Below are 20,006 nucleotides of genomic sequence, written 5' to 3'. Positions count from 1 at the left end.
GTTGATTTTCATAAAAAAAAAAGAGATTTAAAGACTTCTTTAAATGACTTTCCCAAGTTCTTGTTTAAGATGGATAAGTTTTAATCTATTGTTTTATTCAAATTGTTGTTGTAATTATGTCTAAAGAGCTCTGCCTAATGTTGCATAGAGAAAAACATCTGAGATTTCTTTATAATCAAGTTAACCAACCAGAAAAATACTATATATAGGTTTCAATCATACACTCAAAATTTTGGAGAATTCTCATATGGTTGAAGATCTTGAAGGATAAAGTTCATACGTAGTTTTGCATGCAATCATAAGTCATAGAGTGACTTGATGGAATATAATTGTTTCTTCCATTAAGAACAGTACTGACGAGAATTAAGCTCGGATTATCAGAAACTGATGTAGATCCAAAAGAATCTATTGATTAGATGTTGCAAAAATTGTAGTTTTGTTTTTCGATCTATCTTGATTCTCTGTGGACTGTATGCTTAGTTTGATTTGTCAACGATTTTATGATTTGGAGAAGAAGATATTTGTTGAGGATTTGAAAGTGAATCAAATTCCATCTCTTGTTCTGAGGACTTCTTCATCATGATTGAATAATTGAAATCAAATAACTAAATGGATACTCCATGATAATTCTTATATTATTGTAGAAATATGGAAGTTTTAATGTTCAATCTTATTAATTTTCATAAAAACAGAAAGATACAAAGTATTTATATACAACAGAAACAACTTCATACCAAAAGTATGAATTTCCACATTGGCTTGTTCATTTTCAAACATAAACTATGTAGTTTAAAAGTTAACAAACATGTACAATAAGATTGATTTTGTTAACAAATATAACCCAAACTGATTAACACTTAAAAAAACAATTAAAAGTCAAAGGGTAAATTTGTTTAATATTTATTTTTTTTTGAAGAAAAAAATATAAAACAAAATTATCCATTTGATAATTTATTTTTTTCCAACTCAAACACTATATTACAAGCATTTCTCTCTCTTTTCAAATCCTCTATACTTAACCTCTCTCTTTTCAATTTGAAGATTTAAAAAATTTCTATTTACCCTGAACGTACTTAAAACAACCATTTAACTCTTTAAAAGGTAGTACCTATTTATCTCTCAACTTTTTTTTAAAGTGATCTATTACCTTTAAACTTATTTAAAATGTACAAATTTCAATCTTTTCAAAATTTCTCATTACTTAACCAAGTGAATTTTAAGGGATTAACTGTTCCATTTAAATAACTATAGAAGTTAATAGAACATTTTTAAAATTCAGGAGTTGAGTGTCTTTTGTTTTTGTGTGATAAGTTAAGGGTTCAAGATTTATTAAGCTAAAAAAAAACAACTATCTCCTAGCTAAAAAAGCAGGAAGAAAATTTCAGGAGAATTTTTTTACCGTGTAGGGTTTCGATTCATGCATTTCGAGAGAATTTGTGTCGCTGACACGACTTGATTTCACGGTTTTATATGATGGTTTATGTTAGCCGATCCCGAATCATTTCAAGACTAAGGCTTTGTTGTTGTTGTTGTTGTAGGGTTTCGCTTCACAAAGTTGGTATCAACCAGTCCACTTCGCATGGTTCTCGTTGAGCAAAAAAAAAAAAAAGGTAAGATGAATGGTTACGACTACATCCTGTTGGTCCCTTATAACGTGACAAGTTAGTTCCAAGGGGGGGGATAGGAACTATTTAAAAATTTGTCCGTTAAGGCTGACTTCTTTTCTTATGAAAAGATTTACACAGCGTCACTAAGTAGATTCAAGACACAAGCTTAGTCAACTTGTGACTAAGTCTGCTTCTTTACTTGAGTCAGGAAATAGCACTTAGAGTCTATTCCTGAACTCAGCTTCTTAGTAAACTTAACTCAGCGTGAGTTCTTTACTTAGTCAGTTTTATAGCAAGCAATATATATTAAAGGAGTTTAAGGGTTAGAAAGATGTTACTCAGCAGACTTATCCTGGTTCGGCCTCTCCGCCTACGTCCAGTCCCCAGAACTCGTTCCGAGCTTTTTGAATTCTCTACTGAGCACTTTAAAGGTAGAGCACGAAACCTTTTACAGATAGAAGCTGGGTATAACAAGAGTACCTTCCTCTATACCTCTACTCACTCCTATATCTACGCTGAGTACTATAACCGAGTACTCAGCCTCTCCTTTCTATTCTTCTAGAAATGATAAAGTGTTTGTCCTAAACAATGATTGCTAAGACACTTTAGATGATTGGAAATCACTCTAGACTTTTACACAAAGTTAAGAATTGGTGTAAGGTATTTGCTTTGCTCTTCTCACAGAAACTTCAAGTATGAATTTGGTCAGCGTTTCGACTAGTTGAAGATCTGCATCGATTGAAGCAAATGGATGGCCTTTATATAGTGACACTTGAGGCACCTGGTCATTTCGAATTTCGAAATAACCATTGGAGGGAAACGACTTCCTGTCGTTATCACTTTGGGCGTGCTCAGCATCGTTGGCCAATAGGATTCACGCATCTTCTGTCTTCGTCAGTCTTCGGCAGAATGTTTCGACATTTAAGGAAAAGTCCACGAGACAGCTTCATGCGCCTTCTGAACTTTTCCCAAAGTAGAAATACTTTGTCTAGAAGTTGAACATTGTCTGCCGCTGTCCAGACTGCATTGTCGTCCAGCTCAGCAGCTTCCACTTGAAGCTTTTTCCACGAAGGCTTCTCGATCCTTCTCTTGCTGAGTCGTCGTTTCACTTGATACAGCTTCGTTTTGAACTTTTGAGCCGAATAGTCTTGATGTGTTGATTTGGGCTTGACTTCCACTTTATGGGCCTTTGGGCTTTTTTTTAATCGCAATGTCTTATAAACAATTAAACTCAACATTGAACAAACACATTAGTGTAATAAATCAAAGCATTTAAATTTAATGTGTTAGAATATTTTTATCATCATTTAAATAATTTTGTCAAATCAAAATCATGTGGAAAGGTGTTTCAACACATCCATCATTAGATCTCAATCTCTTATCTTTTCCCAGTTTTTCCTTGATTTTGCTACGTAGTTTCATCAATTTTGTACATCGAATGTTTTCGACTTGTTCAATTTTTCTTCTGTCATTTAGCACCTGTGATTTATTTTAGGCATTACCTATAAAATTTTGCAAAGAATGCTAAAATCTAAATGGAGTTGATTTTGAATTCTACAGCTCTGTCTCTGTTTGGGTTGAGACTTGCATGATAAGGAGTTGGAATGAGTTCATTAGGAGAGTAGGAAATCTAAAAGGATGTTACAAAGAAAAGGTGAGTTTTTTTTTTAATTATTTCATGTGTATTTTTATATTAGGATTATTCTTCAAAACGTATGCTTGAAATTACGCATATTCTGTTAATGAAAAAACTCATTTTTTCTTAATAAAAATTGAAATTACACGTGTAATGTAAACATTAGGATTAGAATTGGAGTATTTTGCATGTAGTCTCCTCTAATAAACATTTATCCAATGAACATATGGATACATTCTTTTAAATTTCTTAATAGAGGACAGTGGATCTAGACTCAATGTACAAAAGACTACAATTTTTTGTTTACCTTACAGTGTAATTTGAAATGTGAATAATTATGAATCTAACTATTGAGGTATATTTAATCAGGAAAATATATACAAATAAGCAGGGATAGATCTATATTGGAGGTAATAGAGGCACTTGCCCCACTGATATCTAGAAATCAATAAAATTACTATTATTCAGTGGCAGAGCCAGGAATTGACAGTTGAGAGAGCTAATTTTAGTACGACTATTGAGAGTAATTTTTCGAAGTCCAGCCTGTTAGGGTTGGACAAAATTTTTTAAACTTCCAGCACACTGAAACTTTGTCGTTTTGGTACGTTGGCTAAAAATTATAATATTTTCACACTTTTTTTATTCTTAGCTATAAATTTTTTATACTTTTCATAAAATTTAATTTAGAAATTAAGTTAATTGGTCTCAAAAATAAGAAGTTGATTTTTTGTATAGATAATAAATTCTTAAAAAAATAGATATAATAGATTAAAAAAAAAAGATATAATAAAAATAAGTTCAAATAAAACAATAAAGAGTCCAGTTGAAAAAATAAAATTTAAATAAAACAAAAAATGAGCTTGGTGTGGTTTGAACCCATGACATCTCACCTTAAAACAAAATTCTTAACAAAATTAATTACTTTAAACTATTGAAATAATACTACATAGGTTAAATATATACCAATATTACAGGGGCTATACGAGATAAAACTAACGATACTCAAAGGCGGAGCCGGAGGCTTCGGCCCCCGGGCTGTGGGCTGGCTCCGCCCCCTGCTGCTATTAGTTTGAGATATCTGGAAATTTTGCACCAAATAAAAAACGTCATTGATGGAAAAGCTGTGTTGCTGGTTTGTGCAAGGTAGGGAACGGCGTCGTTTTGTCTAACAGAAGGACAAAAAAAAAAAGTTACGTTCCTAATCCCTCTCATTTTGTCGAGGCAAAAGGAAATTAAAATCTTCAAATACTGGATCCCTAACCTTCTCTCTCGATCTTTGATTCTCTCAAAATTTCTGCCCTTAAGTTCTGCTGCTCTTCAATTCGAGTCCGGTCGTTCCCTCTGGGCATCGTCCATCAAAGTCTCAGTGTCTGCTGCCTCCTTCAACTCGATCGAAGGATTCAGAACCCCATAATGGAAGGTTGAATTGTTTTTTATTTGCTTTATTTATCTTTAATTGGGTTGTTTGTGGTTGTTTGTTGTTGGTTGCAAAAGTTGCAGGAGCCTTTTGTTTTTGCTGAAGTTATATATATTGAATGTATGCTTTCTTTGTTAAGAAGGGTTTCAACCATTTTTTTTTTTTTTTGAACCATCTGTACCAGTTTGGTATTTTGAACGAATTGAACCAATTAAGTTTAAGTGTTTTGAACCAATTTAGTGTGTTGAACCAATTTAATCAATTAAGTGTTTTGAACTAATTTAAATTAAATTAAGCAAGGGTTTGATTTGAACCAATTAACAATTTACAAGCAAATTAGCAAGAATTTGAACCAATTGAGCAATTTAACATTTGATTTAACAATTAAGTGTCTTTGGGTTGCTCTTTTCCCAATTCCTCTTCTTCTTTTTCTGTTTGGTTTATGAGAAATTTGAGAAACATAGGAATACAGTAACTTTTAAACTTCTTTGGGGCTATTCTTGTATTTGGATTTGAAGGGATCTTGAATGGTTAATTTTCAATTCATAAGCCATCCAAGTTCTGCTATGGAGCCATTGATTTGTGTGCAACTAAATTGAAATTGAAAATTCTAAAGTTGAACTGAATATTTGTGTTGTTTTTGAGCCATTGATTTGTTTACTCCACTTCTAACCTTTATGTGCAAAATTTTCTTTAAAGCCTTATTTCATTAAAATCAGCTATGGAGTATGTAATTGTTATTATGGCGTGGTATCAAATATTTCGGCTTTATAGAATTAAGATGTGAGAAGATACAAATTCTGAACTGGTATTGCTTACGGTAACTTACTTTTGTATTTGTGACAGAATGACTCAAATAGAAAGCGAATGAAAACATCTGAAGAAACAGCTGCTGCTAATAAGAAGCCAACTGAGCAAAGCAGTAAATCATCTGAGCTCCCCAAGCAAGATTATATTCATGTGAGAGCAAGAAGGGGCCAAGCAACTGATAGTCACAGTCTAGCAGAGAGAGTAATTCACTTGGAACCCTCATTTTTTAGTTATTTCTAGATACCTCTTGATACTGAGAATGGTAGTGTGCGTTTTCTGCTAAAACATATTAAGTCGTTTTTTTACACCGTATATATAGTTTGCCCATTATCTAGAGGGCGAGCCTTGGCGCAACGGTAAAACGTTGTTGCCGTGTGACCAGAGGTCACGGGTTCGAGTCTTAGGAGCGGCCTCTTGCCAATTAAATTGGCAAGGGAAGGCTTGCCCCCAATACACCCTTGTGGTGGGACCCCTCCCCGGACCCTCGCTCAGCGGGGACGCGTAATGCGACCGGGCCGCCCTTTATATATAGTTTGCCCATTATCTAAAATTTCTGGATCCGTCCCTGCAAATAAGCTGAGGATGGGAAGATCTGGAGCTGATAAAATGATACTCAGCTACAATGATGCAGTTCTCAGGCAATCGGACCTGGATATCCTGAGTGGCCCTTTTTTCCTTAATGATCGAATAATCGAGTTCTACTTCAGTTATCTTTCTTCAACCTATCCTTCAGATGATATCCTACTTGTTTCACCTTCAATTGCTTTCTGGCTATCAAACTGCTCAGATATGGAGAGTCTCAAGGATTTTGTAGAACCCCTTAAACTACCAGAAAAGAAATTAGTGATCTTTCCTGTCAATAACAATGATGATGTTAGCCTTGCTGAAGGAGGATCACATTGGAGCTTACTTGCATTCCAGAGAGATGCTAATGTCTTCATTCATCATGACAGCTATTCGGCGACAAACAAATGGCACGCTTTGCAACTTTATCAAGCTGTTGTGAAATTTATAGGTTCTTCTGATGCAGGAGCTCGTTGCCAGTATGTGGAGCGTACTGATTCGCCGCAACAGGTAAATGGCTATGATTGCGGGTTGTATGTTATAGCGGTTGCACGAGCCATATGTGAGTGGAATCAAAGGTGTGATGAGAAAAATAGAGATGGTTTGTGGTTTGCTGTTGTGAAGGAGCAGGTTAATCCAGCAGTAGTAGCTGCAATGCGGAATGAAATTCTCTCGCTGATTAGAAGTCTAATGAATAGCAATGAGGATTGTTCATCAGAAAAATTAAGTACATGATGTCTGCACTAATTTTAGAAAAAATATAATCGTGTCAATCATGTTATGTCAATCGAGTTGTCTTTGTTTATTGTAAATTAGGATTAAGGAGAGTCCCCAGGCCGATTGGGATTTCAATCATAAAAGTATGGAATATATCCATATTGTTTGTGCTTCAGCATTTAAGCATTATGCCGGCAGGAATATTCTTGTGAGCTGATTGATTCGATTCTTGCAACTTAAGATGGTATTGAAGTAACCCCTCCCTTTCCCACCTGCTAAAACTTTCTTTTCTAAGCATGTCAAAGCAGATGGAAGTAGGAATTGAATACATGACACTTTTGACGATGCTACAATTCTTACACCACTTGTAATTCATTGAAATTGCTCTTACTGAAGAAACTCAGTTGCCTCTTTATCTTATAATACTCTGCATAGCCTTTGTGAAATTATATTTGGTTAAATTACACCAATGGTCCTTAGCTTAGATTTTAAGTTTTTTATATAGTTTTTCCTATCTTCAAAACTGGACATAAAAATCTCTTTAACTTCGACTTTTATTAACATAAAAGTCTCTAATAAAAGTAAACAATTAAAATAATAGTTGATGATCTCAAAATCTAAAGATCAAAATTATTTAGAATATTTCATATCTTAGCCACTTTGAATTTTTTAAATCACAATTTTTTTGAACTTTTTCTCATGACCAAATAGCATCTAAATGATATAAAAAAATCAAAAAATCAAGAAGTTCAAGAATTGGTTTTTATTAGAATATAATTTCATCATCTATTATTACATGTTATTGGATTTGTTAAAATTTAAGAGATTTTTATGTGTAGTATTTGTTAAAAGTTAAGAGATTTTTATGTTTGTAAATCGGTTTTGAAGGTAAGGGTCTATAAAAAAGATAAGATCTAAGCTGAAGGGGTATAGATTTTAAATTATCCAATTATATTCCTAAGCTTTATCAACATAAGCTTCTGAAACAGCATTTTTTCAGAGCAAAATTGTAAAGCAGATCTTTCGGAAGACCATCTAACGAAGGGGATATCATAATACTTATTTAAAAGCATATCTTTATCTAGACATAAAATTCCCAGCAAGTTTTAAGGTATAAAAGCAAAAAAAAAAATTTGTTTGTGCACGTGTTTTGAATTTGCAATTCTAACCTGTCAAACACACCCATTCAAGTATTCACCAGTCAATAATCCGCTAATTTTCTTTTCTTAGAATTTGCCAATGAAATATATTTTGCCTGGGTTAATCAAATCAATTGATTTTCTTTTCAAGGTAATAAATCAATCTATATTTTCCATATTATGGTACCCTCAGAAACTACTAAAAAAAATAAAATAAAATTTATAACACGTGGTGCATTGCATTGTTGCACATCATGGGTCTACATCTGTAACAATGTGAATCAACAAAAAAAGGTGCCAAACACCATGGCTCTATGTTCCTAATAATTACATAGCCAACGTTGAGAACATGCTGCAAAATTGCAATGACATGGAGATAAATCATCACTTCGATTATCAAATTCAGGATCAGGGAAACTTTCATGGCAATGATCTCTCCGGAGCGGCTATCATCAAAGTAAAAGCTCGTAAAACCGAACAGGGAAACATCCCAACACTGGCTGAATCCTAACAATTGAAAATATATCAAAAAGCATATCCTGACAAACAAACATGAAACGTACCTATGCAGTTTGAATAAGATCTTAAAACACGACTAAATTTTTTCACATAATAGAGCCTAGAGTTACTATCAACAAATGTAGATACATCAAAATCTATGTTGTACAGAAACGGAAAATGGACATCAAGAAACGTTATTTCTAAAGCATAGCCTTCAAACGGACACGTAACGCAGAAACGCTACTGAAGAGGCATTTCCGTGCAACGTAGAATGAAAACGAGAGTCCAAAATCAATAACCAGGACTGTAGTCCAAATTATTTCTTAAAACCAGGAGTTGAAGGATACTAACAACAATCCCAAATTAATTCTTAAAGCACTAGCATAGGAAATGATGATTGCTGAACAGTTATGTCAGATTCGAGTAATGTGCAGATCATGAGAACTTTGGAGAATTTATGTAACAATCTTCAAAAAAGAATCTTCTTTCTAATGTTGGTTAACAATGGACCAGTTTTAAGATGTTAGGTAGTTACCACGTGTGAATATCTTCTCATATCATGCTAGTGTCAACTGGATAACTCCCCAAAACTCGCAAGAATGTAGCAAATTCCTGTCACAGAAAATCTCCCTTGTCAGTAATACTTTATGCCACTCTAGTACAGTCGAGAAGAACACAGACCTTCAGGTGCTTGAGGGCATTCTGTGCCTTCTGCTCTGCCATTGATGCCTCAAAATCCACATAGAAAAGATAATCAAAATATCTGCAAAATACCATTTTAATGAATCAGACAAAAAAAATTTAACCTATTTTGGCAGACAGAAACAAGGTAAAGCATGTGGGAAATTCTAACTGAAGCTAGTATAAAAGGTGCTCTAGGAATAAAATGTCAATATGGTAAATTATTTACTTTGGAGAACAGTTATTGCTGTCATATCCTCTCAAAGGCTGCTTCCGCAACGGACGACTCTCAATCTGTTAAGAAAGGAAAAGAATCTAAACCACAAATCCACAAACATAATTCTGCAAATACAGTTATATACCACAAGACGAAATGAAACACACCTTAGTAAGGTTGATTTTCCGCAAAGCAAAAACAGCAAGTGCTTTGAAAAGCACTCCAGGACCCTCCTCCAGTGAAAAGACAATGCTTGTCTGAGATTTAAAAAAAAGTCAAATCAATAAAAGCTTGCAATAGCAAAATTGACAGGCAAAAATACATGTCCAGTATTATTGTATAACAAAAGGACAAACCTTAAATGGCCTGTCTGTGCCAGGAATAATCGGCTCCCTTGCCAGCATCAGGAATCGAGTAACATTATCAGAATCGTCCTGTCAGAAAGAAACCAATGAGTAATGCTGCATATCTAACGTCAGTCTAATTATTTCACTATACAAAGACATGTAAATGCAACCTGAATATCTTCAGCTAATATATCCAAACCATAAATAGCTGCAGCAGCAGAACTAGCAACAGCTCCCGCATCATTCAATTGGTGAAGTGCAACATGCTACATTGAAAGTTACTTGAGCCATGAGTACTTCCAACACATTAATTAACATAAACCAAGAGTCCTTATTTTAATCAACTAAAGAAGAGTTTAAAAATGTAATTTATATAACAAGGTTGATATGTTTTTTGTAGTTTGCACTTCCAACAAAACAGGTGTGTAATGATGCACTTTTTGGAAATGAGGTAAAAAAGTACCCCCACCATTTCAGAACTTAAAAATCAGGCATTTCACAATCTAAAACTGCCAAAAGAAGAAAATTCTGCTAAAGAAGATCACATATATTCCCACCTTTGCTGCACCAGCAGTGTCATCAACTGCTTCTCTGACCAACCCCAAACTCGTTAAAGTGTGCTCACATTGAGCAAGGGCCTGTAATTTGAAAAGGCAACATCATAACACCACACACCACGAAAGTAGGCAGGGGAGTAGGGGTGAGGAGTATTCTACGATACCTGTGGATGACTTAAGACCCTCTTCAAGTCTTCAACTTTAACACCATGATTGGCTAGTAAGCAATGGTGAACAGCATATTTAACTTCACCTACGATATGCAGTGTGTGACGAAGTAACAGGTCATAATTTCTGTGGATGCTCCCACCTAAAGAATTCTCAATAGGTAGAACTGCTCTATCCACAAGCCACCGCTCCACAGCCTAAATGGAGTTGATAAAAAAGAGTATACATGAACATTTATAAAGAGGATCATATTTTACATTCAGGCATTCATTACAAAAAAAAATCTACAAACAAAGAAAATTTTAAAACTAAAAGCTTTTTATTTGGTTCTTTAAATTATTCTCAGCTACTATGCCAAATAGGTTTGAAAAAGTGATACTTCACAACAATAAGAAACTACCCAAAGTACAACAAGGGAAAGGAATGTGATGGCATGCTTGAAATTTAGGCACCTAAAGGGACAAACACTCCCAATGGGATAAAAGAAGGAGATGATGCTAACTATTAGATGCGTAGAAAAAATGTTGTATCTGCTTTTCTTCCATGCCAATGGCTTTTCTTCCCAACTTGCAGCTCCTTTGATGTAGAAGCATCAAAATCAAACTAGAAATTTACTTAAGTAATTATTAGGATAGTTTTTAGCCTAAAATTAAGATTTATCTCACCTAGTATAATTGGAAAAAAATAATCAATTTTCTATTTTTTCTCTCACTTCAGAATTTTGTATTTCAAATTTTTCTTAAACATGATACATTTTCCATAATTCCAACCACAATCACTCAATTTTAGCCGTAAGTGATATTAGAATAGTGGTTGATAGAGGTAGATTCCATGTAGAGGCAATTGACCCCAATAAACAGGGTCTTCTAAGATGCGAGAATAAATTAGGACTGCACGAGAGCTGCATAAACCTTGCAGTGTTAGAAACTTGTTGAAGCCATAATGAACCCATAAGATTACCATGAAATATTTTACGGAGGAAGTTGAGGGGAGGGTCTTTTTGAAGTTAAACCAGCAAAATAAGTGAGATAACGTAGAGTGGAAGAGTTAGACTGCATTGTCTTGCTCAAAATATGAAGGCAGAAAATTCAGGTCTACTTGTTAAGAAAAAGGACATACTTCATCCACTTGTCCATAATTGAGGGTCATCAAGTTTTTTATGTATATGACCAGGAGATTGAGAAAATTGATATTCGTACAAAGGGTGATACCAATTATGAACAAAGATGAAGATGAGGTCTACATGAAATTGTACAAATGGATGTTGAGCATATTCTTTTTGTAAGACCTTGATCATTGAACAATAGTCATAAGACAAAGCCTAATACTTCCTCCTACAAAGATAATAAAAGGCCTAATTCATATCTTCCTAAGAGACAAAACAAATGGCAATTAATAGTTTCACAATTACAAAAGAAGCATTTAACTGCTAAAAGAATTGAAGCTCGGAGTAGGGACGGGATGTATGCCTACATTTACTACCAAAGTATAACTTAGGAAATTATTATTCGAGAGCATACAAACCAGATTAGGACCCCTTTTTTTATTTTATTTCATTCTCTTGATTTGAACGAAGGAGGCAGCAATTTTTGGTATGGTCTGTTCTAGTTGTGGAGAGATGAGACCCACTTTATTCACTTGCGACTTGTCCATAAAGGAAGGTGGATTTAGAAAAGTCTGAGGAAGAATTGAAACTATTTTGTTAGAATATTGTGGGTGGGAAAAATTATTGTCTATTTGGCTGATGGTATGAAGGGTACTGACAACAAAATCAGATGAAGCTTTATTGGATAACTACACAATTTTTGGGGTATTTCTATGCTGTGTGACGTATCTAACCTCAAATTCACTTTGAAATACTTGGAACTCAAAAAGCACAACTGTTATGAAATACAGCATTGCTCTTTTCCCATAATAGAGTTAGATATTATTGCCACGACCCTATAAATGGTGTAAAACTGAGCTAGGAGGCAACTACCATACAAAACCAGAAACATGATGGCCTGGCAACATAATCTAAAAGGCAATTTTCAAGGCAACAAAATAATGTTGGACATAATAATAATAGACAAACTCATATGTTTGAAATAGTACTGAAGAAGCTGAAACTTACACAGCAAGGGACTTCAGGGACTCTAAATTCTTAATAATTGCAATCATACCAACCAGATATACCAAGAATAGTATCGATACAGTTATGACAGAAACAGATTTCACTTGAAACTGAATTTTCTCTCAAACAATAATCCTGTTTAAGCACTTCCTGTTGTAGGGAATCTTATATAGCAATAGCTCATAAAGCAACAAAAACAATGATCAAAGGTCTAGCTTCCCTTCCAATAACAATACTGAAACCCCCATTTCCAACAGGCAAATCACCAGTCCACCATGACTTCACCTTTTCTAATCACTGTATTCAATACAATTACAAGATCAAAATGCAATCGCACATTGGCTTTATTAATTTTGACTGCAGGCATGTTCAATGCAATGGACTAGACAACTACCAAAAGTTATTTCAGGAAAAGTACATCTAAGTATCTAACCGCAACATTTTAAATTAATAATCAAGCATCCAACGGAGAAAGTTACTACTAAGAGAAAATGACACCAGATTTAAATTTTGAAGAAAAGCATAATAGCAAATGTATAGAAAAAAGTATGAAGAGAGACAAAAGGGAGGGTTGAAGAATTCACTTCAAAAGCCGTGTCAAATTGCTCGCATGGCACTGCTTCACAGTTCGGATATGCCTTCTCCGCAGCTGACTCGCTGTAGGCGCCTCGAACTCCCTATATGAATATCTAGAACCTATCAATGATCGTAAATCTTCATATTCATTGCAAATACAAAAAAATAAAAATAAAATAAACTGATTAATCACCTGATAAGCAACGCGAAGACGAGACCCCTCAGATACAGAAGTCGATAAATCAGAAGATGATAGAGGCCCTAGGCAAACAAATCGAGGCAAAAGTAAATCAATAAATGAAATTATTCATCAAATTCAAATGTTCGTTAGTAATTAATATATAGAGAGAGTAAACTCGGTAAATACTGGGAAGCAGCGCGTCACGTGAAACGACGTCGTACGAAGCATCCAGGTTCATTTCGAGAGCTACTCGAGCGCTGTTGTTGTTGTTCTTCTTCTTCTCCACAGCTTCGACAGCTCCGTCGTTTTCTCCGCTGATAACGCCTAAAACGATTGCAACACGGCGTCGTTTAAGTGGAATCAACGGCGACGCAATGCCTATACGTTGAATCTGATTGGACGGCAAAGGTTTGACAGTAATTTGCGCCGGGAGGAGATTTAGTGGAGATCTGGACAAGGAAGAAGCCATCAAATTGGTTGCCCGAGAGAGAGAAAGAGAGAGATTAATGGCAGAAAAGCAGGGGAAGTTATGTTTTTTTTTTTAAAAAAAATAAAAGAAGGGAAAGGGTTGGTGATGGAGGGTGTGAGTGAGTAATTAATTACGTTTGTATGCTTTCACATTATTACATCATCATCATTTTGTGGCCGCATACAGTGTGTTACAAATTTCAAGCCGTGGTAAAATTACACTCACATCAATTATACGGCACGTACTTATAATGAGACAAGGAACATGTTTGGTAAATAGGTTAACTCATAGTTAGTTATCCCATGTTGAAAAACAGTTTTTTTTTTTACAACAAATCCAAACGGCAAATAGCAACATTAAATATAAGATAAATAAACACTAGGTACTTCCACGTTTATGCTTCTGAAAGAAAGCGGCAAAATAGCTTTAAAGAGCTTCAGACGGAGGCAGGTGAGAGTCGCTCGTGGGGTAATGGATTAGAAGAGTTGTTAACGGACTACTTCAAAGGCATTTTCACCAGTACAGAAATTGATGACACTGTTATCCTAGATTGCGTCCGCTCCAAAATTTCAGAACACAGTAAAAATATACTTGCCCGCCCCTTTTCTGCACTGGATGTAAAGATTGTGTGCTTTGCAATGCAGCCTGACAAGAGTCCGGATCCTGACGGACTCAACCCAGCGTTTTATCAAAGGTTCTGGGATGTAGTGGGCCCCTCTGTCAGTGCGGAGTGTCTCTCCTATCTCAGTTCAAATAATTTGCCCCAACAACTGAATGAAACACTGATCATCCTCATGCCGAAGAAGCAGAGTGCAAAAATAGTGTCAGACTTAAGGCCCATTGCTCTATGCAATGTACTTCTAAAAATACTGACAAAGATGCTGGCTAACCGATTTAAACAAGTCCTTCCAGATGTTATCTCAGCTAACCAAAGTGCTTTTTTGACAGGTAGACTAATCTCTGATAACATCCTGGTTGCTTATGAAATCATACATAACTTGAAAGGGATGAGAAACGGTCAGAATGGCATGTCAGCACTGAAGCTCGACATAAGCAAGGCATATGACCGCATCAAATGGAGGTTCCTTGAACACATGCTTCAGAAATTGGGATTTCCCACAATCTGGATCCAATGGATTATGATGTCGGTCTCTACGGTAACCTACAAGATTTCTCACGACGGAAGAGTGCTTGGCACTATAATTCCTCAACGTGGCCTTCGTCAAGGAGATCCGCTGTCCCCGTTCCTGTTCTTGGTTTGCGCGGAAGGACTATCCGCAATTTTATCTACAAGAGAAAGGGAGGGCAGAATTCATGGTGTCCGCGTTGCTCGTCAGGCCCCACGCATATCGCATATGCTATTTGCCGATGACAGTCTGCCGTTCTTCCGAGCCAACAAAGTCGAAGCCCAGTGCGTTCATGAGTGCTTAAACAGTTATGCAAAGGCTTCTGGACAGCAAATCAACACCCAGAAATCCTCCATATTTTTCAATAGCAATGCCAGTCTGACAGGGAGGGGCGAAGTGCTCAATGAACTCAGGGTAAACGAAGTTTCAGCGTTCAATAACTATTTGGGAGCTCCAATTGACGTTGGGAGAAGTAAAATGAGAGCCTTTCAGTTCCTAAAAGATAGGCTGTGGTCAAGGATAAATAATTGGAAAGAGAAGTTTTTGTCAAGGGCCGGTAAGGAAGTACTAATCAAATCCGTATTACAGGCGCTTCCTACATACATTATAGGTTTATTTTTGTTGCCAAAGGAGTTTTGTGAGGATGTGAATAAATTACTGAACCGTTTTTGGTGGAAGTCTGCTAGGGTAAATCCATCTGGTATACATTGGAAGAGTTGGGATAAATTGAGTATACCGAAGTCTGACGGTGGTATGGGATTTCGTAATATCCACCAATTTAATCTAGCTTTGTTAGCAAAACAGGGATGGAGGATTTTACAGAACCCGACATCATTGGTGGCTAGAATCTTGAAAGCACGATATTTCCCCTAAGGGGATTTTCTACAGGCTACTTTAGGCCATAATCCGTCCTTTACATGGAGAAGCATCCTCGCTAGTCGCGAGCTGATCACTGTTGGGCTGCGTCGTAAAATCGGGTCAGAAAGTTCGTCAAACATCTAGCTTAGCCCCTGGTTGCCTGATGCTGATAACCCTTATCCTACTAGCTGCCAGTTGAACGAAGAGAGGGTGGAGAAGGTGGAGGAACTCTTAGACCAGTATGGAGAGTGGCGGAGGGACAGGATCAACAGGATATTCAACGCAAGAGATGCGAAGTTGATTCTGTCAATCCCGTGTGGTCGCCCAGGGGTGAGCGATTCTTGGTATTGGCAGCAGACTACTAATGGTGATTATTCCATGAAGAGTGGACACCTCCTAGGGGTTAGTCTAGTTGAGGAGCAAGCTAATACGCAGAACACGGTCAATTGGAAGTTGCTTTGGAAGTTGGACGTAGCTCCAAAAATTAAGAATTTCCTATGGCGGATGTTGTCGAGATGTCTACCGACTATGACCAACCTCCAGCTAAGACACAGTTCGCATCCGAATATCTGTCCGATCTGTAACACTTCCGGAGAAGACGAAAGTCACATCTTCAATTCTTGTCTTTTGGCTCGCCAAGTCTGGGGAATTTTCTTCTCTGACAATAGAATGGACGGGGTAAACGATTCTTTGGTCTGGTTTAATCACTTACTGGAATTAGGGACCTCGTCGGTTGAACTGATAGCAACGATCCTATGGCAATTGTGGAAGAACCGTAACCAAGCAGTATGGGAGAAGAAATTCAGCCTACCTGATTCAGTGTTGACAGCAGCGAGTATCGTACACCAGAATTGGACCGCCTCTAGACAAGATCGGCAGGCGAAGCAGCATTCCGACATCGTTGTATCAAGTAAATGGGAGAAACCGCACCAAGGTAGTTTGCTGTGTAACGTCGACGCTGGAATGAATGAAGATGCAGGCTTCAGTTCGTTTGGTATGATAATTCATGACCATAACGGTTACTGCTTATTAGCTCGTAACGCTGACCTCCCAAATTTAATTAATCCATCCATGGCCGAGGCAGTGGTAATTAAGGAGGCATTGAGTTGGATTAAAGCTTTGAACCTCACCCGAGTGGAAGTTCAATCTGATTGCCTCGAAGTGGTACATGCAATTCAACACCAGCGCTTTAACCGTTCATATCTATCTGATGTATTACATGATTGTTGCGTTTTACTTAGAGATTTAAACCTAGTTTCAATCTCCTTTGTTAGACGGTCAGCGAACCTAGCAGCTCATTCATTGGCGAAAGCTGTTAGTTCTAAGTCTGATCAAGGTGAGTGGGCATGTCCACCACCTTTCCTTATCGATGTTCTCATTTCTGATTCAATTTAATTCATTCATTCTTTCAAAAAAAAAAATAGTAGATAAATATTTAAAGTGGTTCAAAAATCTAATTTTATTTCAAAAGCTTTTTACTAAACAGAGCCTATATCTAAATTTAAATGCAAATGTAGCTCTAATGTATGAAATAGTACATATTTAATCTTAATGTTTTCAATCAAGATCAATTTTAGTCATACACTATCAAAAATTTGAAAAGACTGGTTAAACTATTATTTAACTGTCACATCAAACATTTCAAGCACGTTTATTGATAAATTAAAACAGTTTTATATTTTTTTTATTATATTAATAACACATTAGACAATTTGACAAAAAAAAAATATAATTATCTTATATGTATTAGATTTAGTTTTTAACATTTTAACAAATAAAAATTATCATATTGTTAGTAATACACTAAATATCTTATACATAATTGTTATTTGTAAGATTTGGAGTGACAGTTAAATACCAGTCAAACTATTTTTTTTTTCTAATTTTCGCTAACGTGGGATTAAAATTGATCTTGCTTGAAAACATTAGGATTAAATTTACATTATTTCATATATTAAGATAAAATTCTACTTCTCTTAAGACTTTAGGGCTAAATTAAGTCTTTGGACCCGTTTGTTTCAGCTGCTCCTGTTTGCTGTTGTTATTAACTGTTTGCTGATTGCTGTTATGGATAGACAGCAGATATTAGTTGATTATTGTCTAAAAAGCAGTTGTTTCGAATTTTTACCAAACGCTTTTTGTCTGTTGTTTAGACTTGAAAAACTCAAATTCTTCAACGTTTGAATCTCATCCCGAAGAGCTTACTACAAAGCTCAAGCTTGCTTCCGAGAACCACCTTGGTTAACATGTCTGCTGCATTTTTATCTGTGTGGACTTTCTTTAACAGCAATTCTTTCTCTTCAATCACATTCCGCAACCAATGATATCTGATATCAATGTGCTTGGTACGAGCATGATACATGGCATTCTTGCTCAAGTCCATAGCACTCTAACTGTCACAGAATGTCACATACTCACATTGCTTCAAACCCAACTCTTGAAGAAACCTCTTCAACCAAATCATCTCTTTACACGCTTCCACAACTGCTATATACTCTGCCTCAGTAGTGGACAATGCTACACACTTTTGTAGCTTGGATTGCCATGAAATGGCTCCCCCTGAAAATGTAAATACATAACCTGAGGTAGACTTTCTATTATCAAGATCACCAGCCATGTCTGCATCTGTATATCCCTCAAGAATCGGTTTGCCACCTCCATAACACAAACTCAATTTGGAAGTACCACGCAAATATCTGAAAATCCACTTAACAGCTTCCCAATGAACCTTACCTGGATTAGATAAGTATCTACTCACCAAACCAACAGCCTGTGCAATATCTGGTCTAGTACAAACCATAGCATACATCAAAGAACCAATAGCAGATGAATAAGGAACAGAAGACATACTCGTTTTTTCTTCATCTGACTTAGGACAAGCTCTATTACTCAACTTGAAGTGAGCTGCTAAAGGTGTATTAACAGGCTTGGCATTCTTCATATTAAACCTTTCAAGCACACGTTCAATATACTTTTCTTGTGATAGCCACAACTTTCCAGCTTTTCTATCACGAACTATCTCCATGCCTAAGATCTGCTTAGCTGGACCCAAGTCTTTCATGTCAAATGACTTGGACAAATCCTTCTTCAAGTTGGAAATCATCCCTGCATCTTGTCCAACTATCAACATATCATCCACATATAAAAGAAGGATAATAAATTTACCTCCAGGGAAATTTCTAAAATACACACAAGGATCTGCTGAAGTTCTATTATAACCATTTTTTGTCATAAAAGAATCAAACTTTCGATACCATTGCCTTGGTGCCTGTTTGAGCCCATAAAGACTCTTCTTCAGCTTACAAACAAGCTTTTCTTTTCCCTTCTCTTCAAACCCTTCAGGTTGCTCCATATATATCTCCTCATGCAAATCACCATGTAAGAAAGCAGTTTTCACATCAAGCTGCTCCAACTCCAAATCAAGACTTGCAGCTAAACCTAAAACAGTTCTTATAGATGTCATCTTGACAACAGGAGAGAAGATCTCATCAAAATCAATGCCCTTCTTCTGATTGCAACCCTTTACCACCAATCTGGCTTCGCGCTTTACTATCTTATCACCATCTTTCTTGTTCTTGAAAACCCATCTGTTTTTCAAGACCTTATTGCCTTTAGGAGGCTTCACAAGCACATATGTTTCATTCTTTTTCAAGGAATTCATCTCTTCCTTCATAGCATCAAGCCAAAGATTTTTGTCTTTACTAGACAACACTTCTTCAAAGTTCTCTGGCTCCCCCTCATCAGTGACAAGAATAAACTCCGAGCTTGGATATTTTGTAGAAGGTTTTCTTTCTCTAGTTGACCTTTGAACCGGTGCTTCTTCCACCAAAGGAGCAGGCTGCTCCCCCTGCTCATGAACATCCTCTATATCATTCTGATCATCATGTGGAACATCATCAAATTCTGGTACACCACCACCATCATTATCAAATTCTGGTGCATCACCATCTTCATTTGGTTGTACCTCCTCAACACCATCAAGTGTTGCTTCAACATTCTCATTTGTTGGCTGCTCAACAGGAATAGGAATAGAAACAGAAGACACATCAGTAGTATCAAAAAACAACGTAGGAGTAGGATTGTACCTTGTACTTAGAAGTTCTGAGCCCATCTCGTGCTCAAAGAATACTACATCTCTGCTTCTCACTACCTTCTTCTTCTCTGGATCATAGAGTCTAAAACCATACTCCTCATCACCATAGCCAACAAATACACAAGGATTAGTCTTGGAATCAAGCTTTGATCTCTGTTCTTTCGGCACATGCATATATGCCTTGCATCCAAAGACTCTCAAATGTGAATAAGTAGGATCTCTACCCTT

General features: G+C 36.2%; 2 protein-coding genes across 4 annotated transcripts; one reads left to right on the top strand and one right to left on the bottom strand.

The window, feature by feature from the left end:
- Positions 1–4,379: 4,379 nt before the first annotated feature.
- On the top strand, positions 4,380–6,923 carry LOC136223842 (NEDD8-specific protease 1). Of its 2 annotated transcripts, none has more exons than XR_010686157.1 (3): positions 4,380–4,663; positions 5,507–5,671; positions 6,102–6,242. XR_010686157.1 is itself a non-coding variant. In XM_066012011.1 (3 exons), exon 3 carries the CDS (start codon positions 6,053–6,055, stop codon positions 6,767–6,769), a length of 717 nt encoding a protein of 238 aa, XP_065868083.1. In that variant the 5' UTR covers positions 4,382–4,663; positions 5,507–5,671; positions 6,003–6,052; the 3' UTR covers positions 6,770–6,923. The 2 variants fall into 2 exon arrangements, 1 of the variants encoding a protein (XP_065868083.1); XM_066012011.1 differs by having other exon boundaries at positions 4,382–4,663; positions 6,003–6,923.
- A 1,161-nt stretch (positions 6,924–8,084) lies between these two features.
- On the bottom strand, positions 8,085–13,808 carry LOC136222399 (arogenate dehydratase/prephenate dehydratase 2, chloroplastic). 2 transcript variants are annotated; one of them, XM_066010132.1, is made up of 12 exons: positions 13,418–13,808; positions 13,244–13,311; positions 13,059–13,151; positions 10,358–10,558; positions 10,194–10,274; positions 9,807–9,902; positions 9,646–9,723; positions 9,457–9,546; positions 9,302–9,366; positions 9,073–9,154; positions 8,927–9,003; positions 8,085–8,390 (listed from the first exon to the last, which is right to left on the bottom strand). In XM_066010132.1, the coding sequence occupies exons 1-11, from the start codon at positions 13,698–13,700 to the stop codon at positions 8,944–8,946; spliced, it is 1,197 nt and encodes a 398-aa protein (XP_065866204.1). In that variant the 5' UTR covers positions 13,701–13,808; the 3' UTR covers positions 8,085–8,390; positions 8,927–8,943. The 2 variants fall into 2 exon arrangements, with proteins under 2 accessions (XP_065866204.1, XP_065866203.1); XM_066010131.1 differs by having other exon boundaries at positions 8,085–8,397; positions 13,418–13,807.
- Between the last annotated feature and the right edge of the window lie 6,198 nt (positions 13,809–20,006).

Source organism: Euphorbia lathyris, chromosome 3 (assembly GCF_963576675.1).
Source record: "Euphorbia lathyris chromosome 3, ddEupLath1.1, whole genome shotgun sequence".
In the NCBI taxonomy this organism is placed as follows: domain Eukaryota; kingdom Viridiplantae; phylum Streptophyta; class Magnoliopsida; order Malpighiales; family Euphorbiaceae; genus Euphorbia; species Euphorbia lathyris.
This window is presented reverse-complemented; position numbering and strand designations above follow the sequence as displayed.

Excerpts from the sequence above, each read along its gene's own strand:
- LOC136222399 (XM_066010132.1), bottom strand. The coding sequence starts at position 13,700 with ATGGCTTCTTCCTTGTCCAGATCTCCACTAAATCTCCTCCCGGCGCAA. Across the intron at positions 9,547-9,645 it reads GCACAGACAGGCCATTTAAG|ACAAGCATTGTCTTTTCACT; the intron begins GTTTGTCCTTTT and ends TTTAAATCTCAG. Across the intron at positions 9,367-9,456 it reads GGAAAATCAACCTTACTAAG|ATTGAGAGTCGTCCGTTGCG; the intron begins GTGTGTTTCATT and ends CTTTCTTAACAG.
- LOC136223842 (XM_066012011.1), top strand. The coding sequence starts at position 6,053 with ATGGGAAGATCTGGAGCTGATAAAATGATACTCAGCTACAATGATGCA.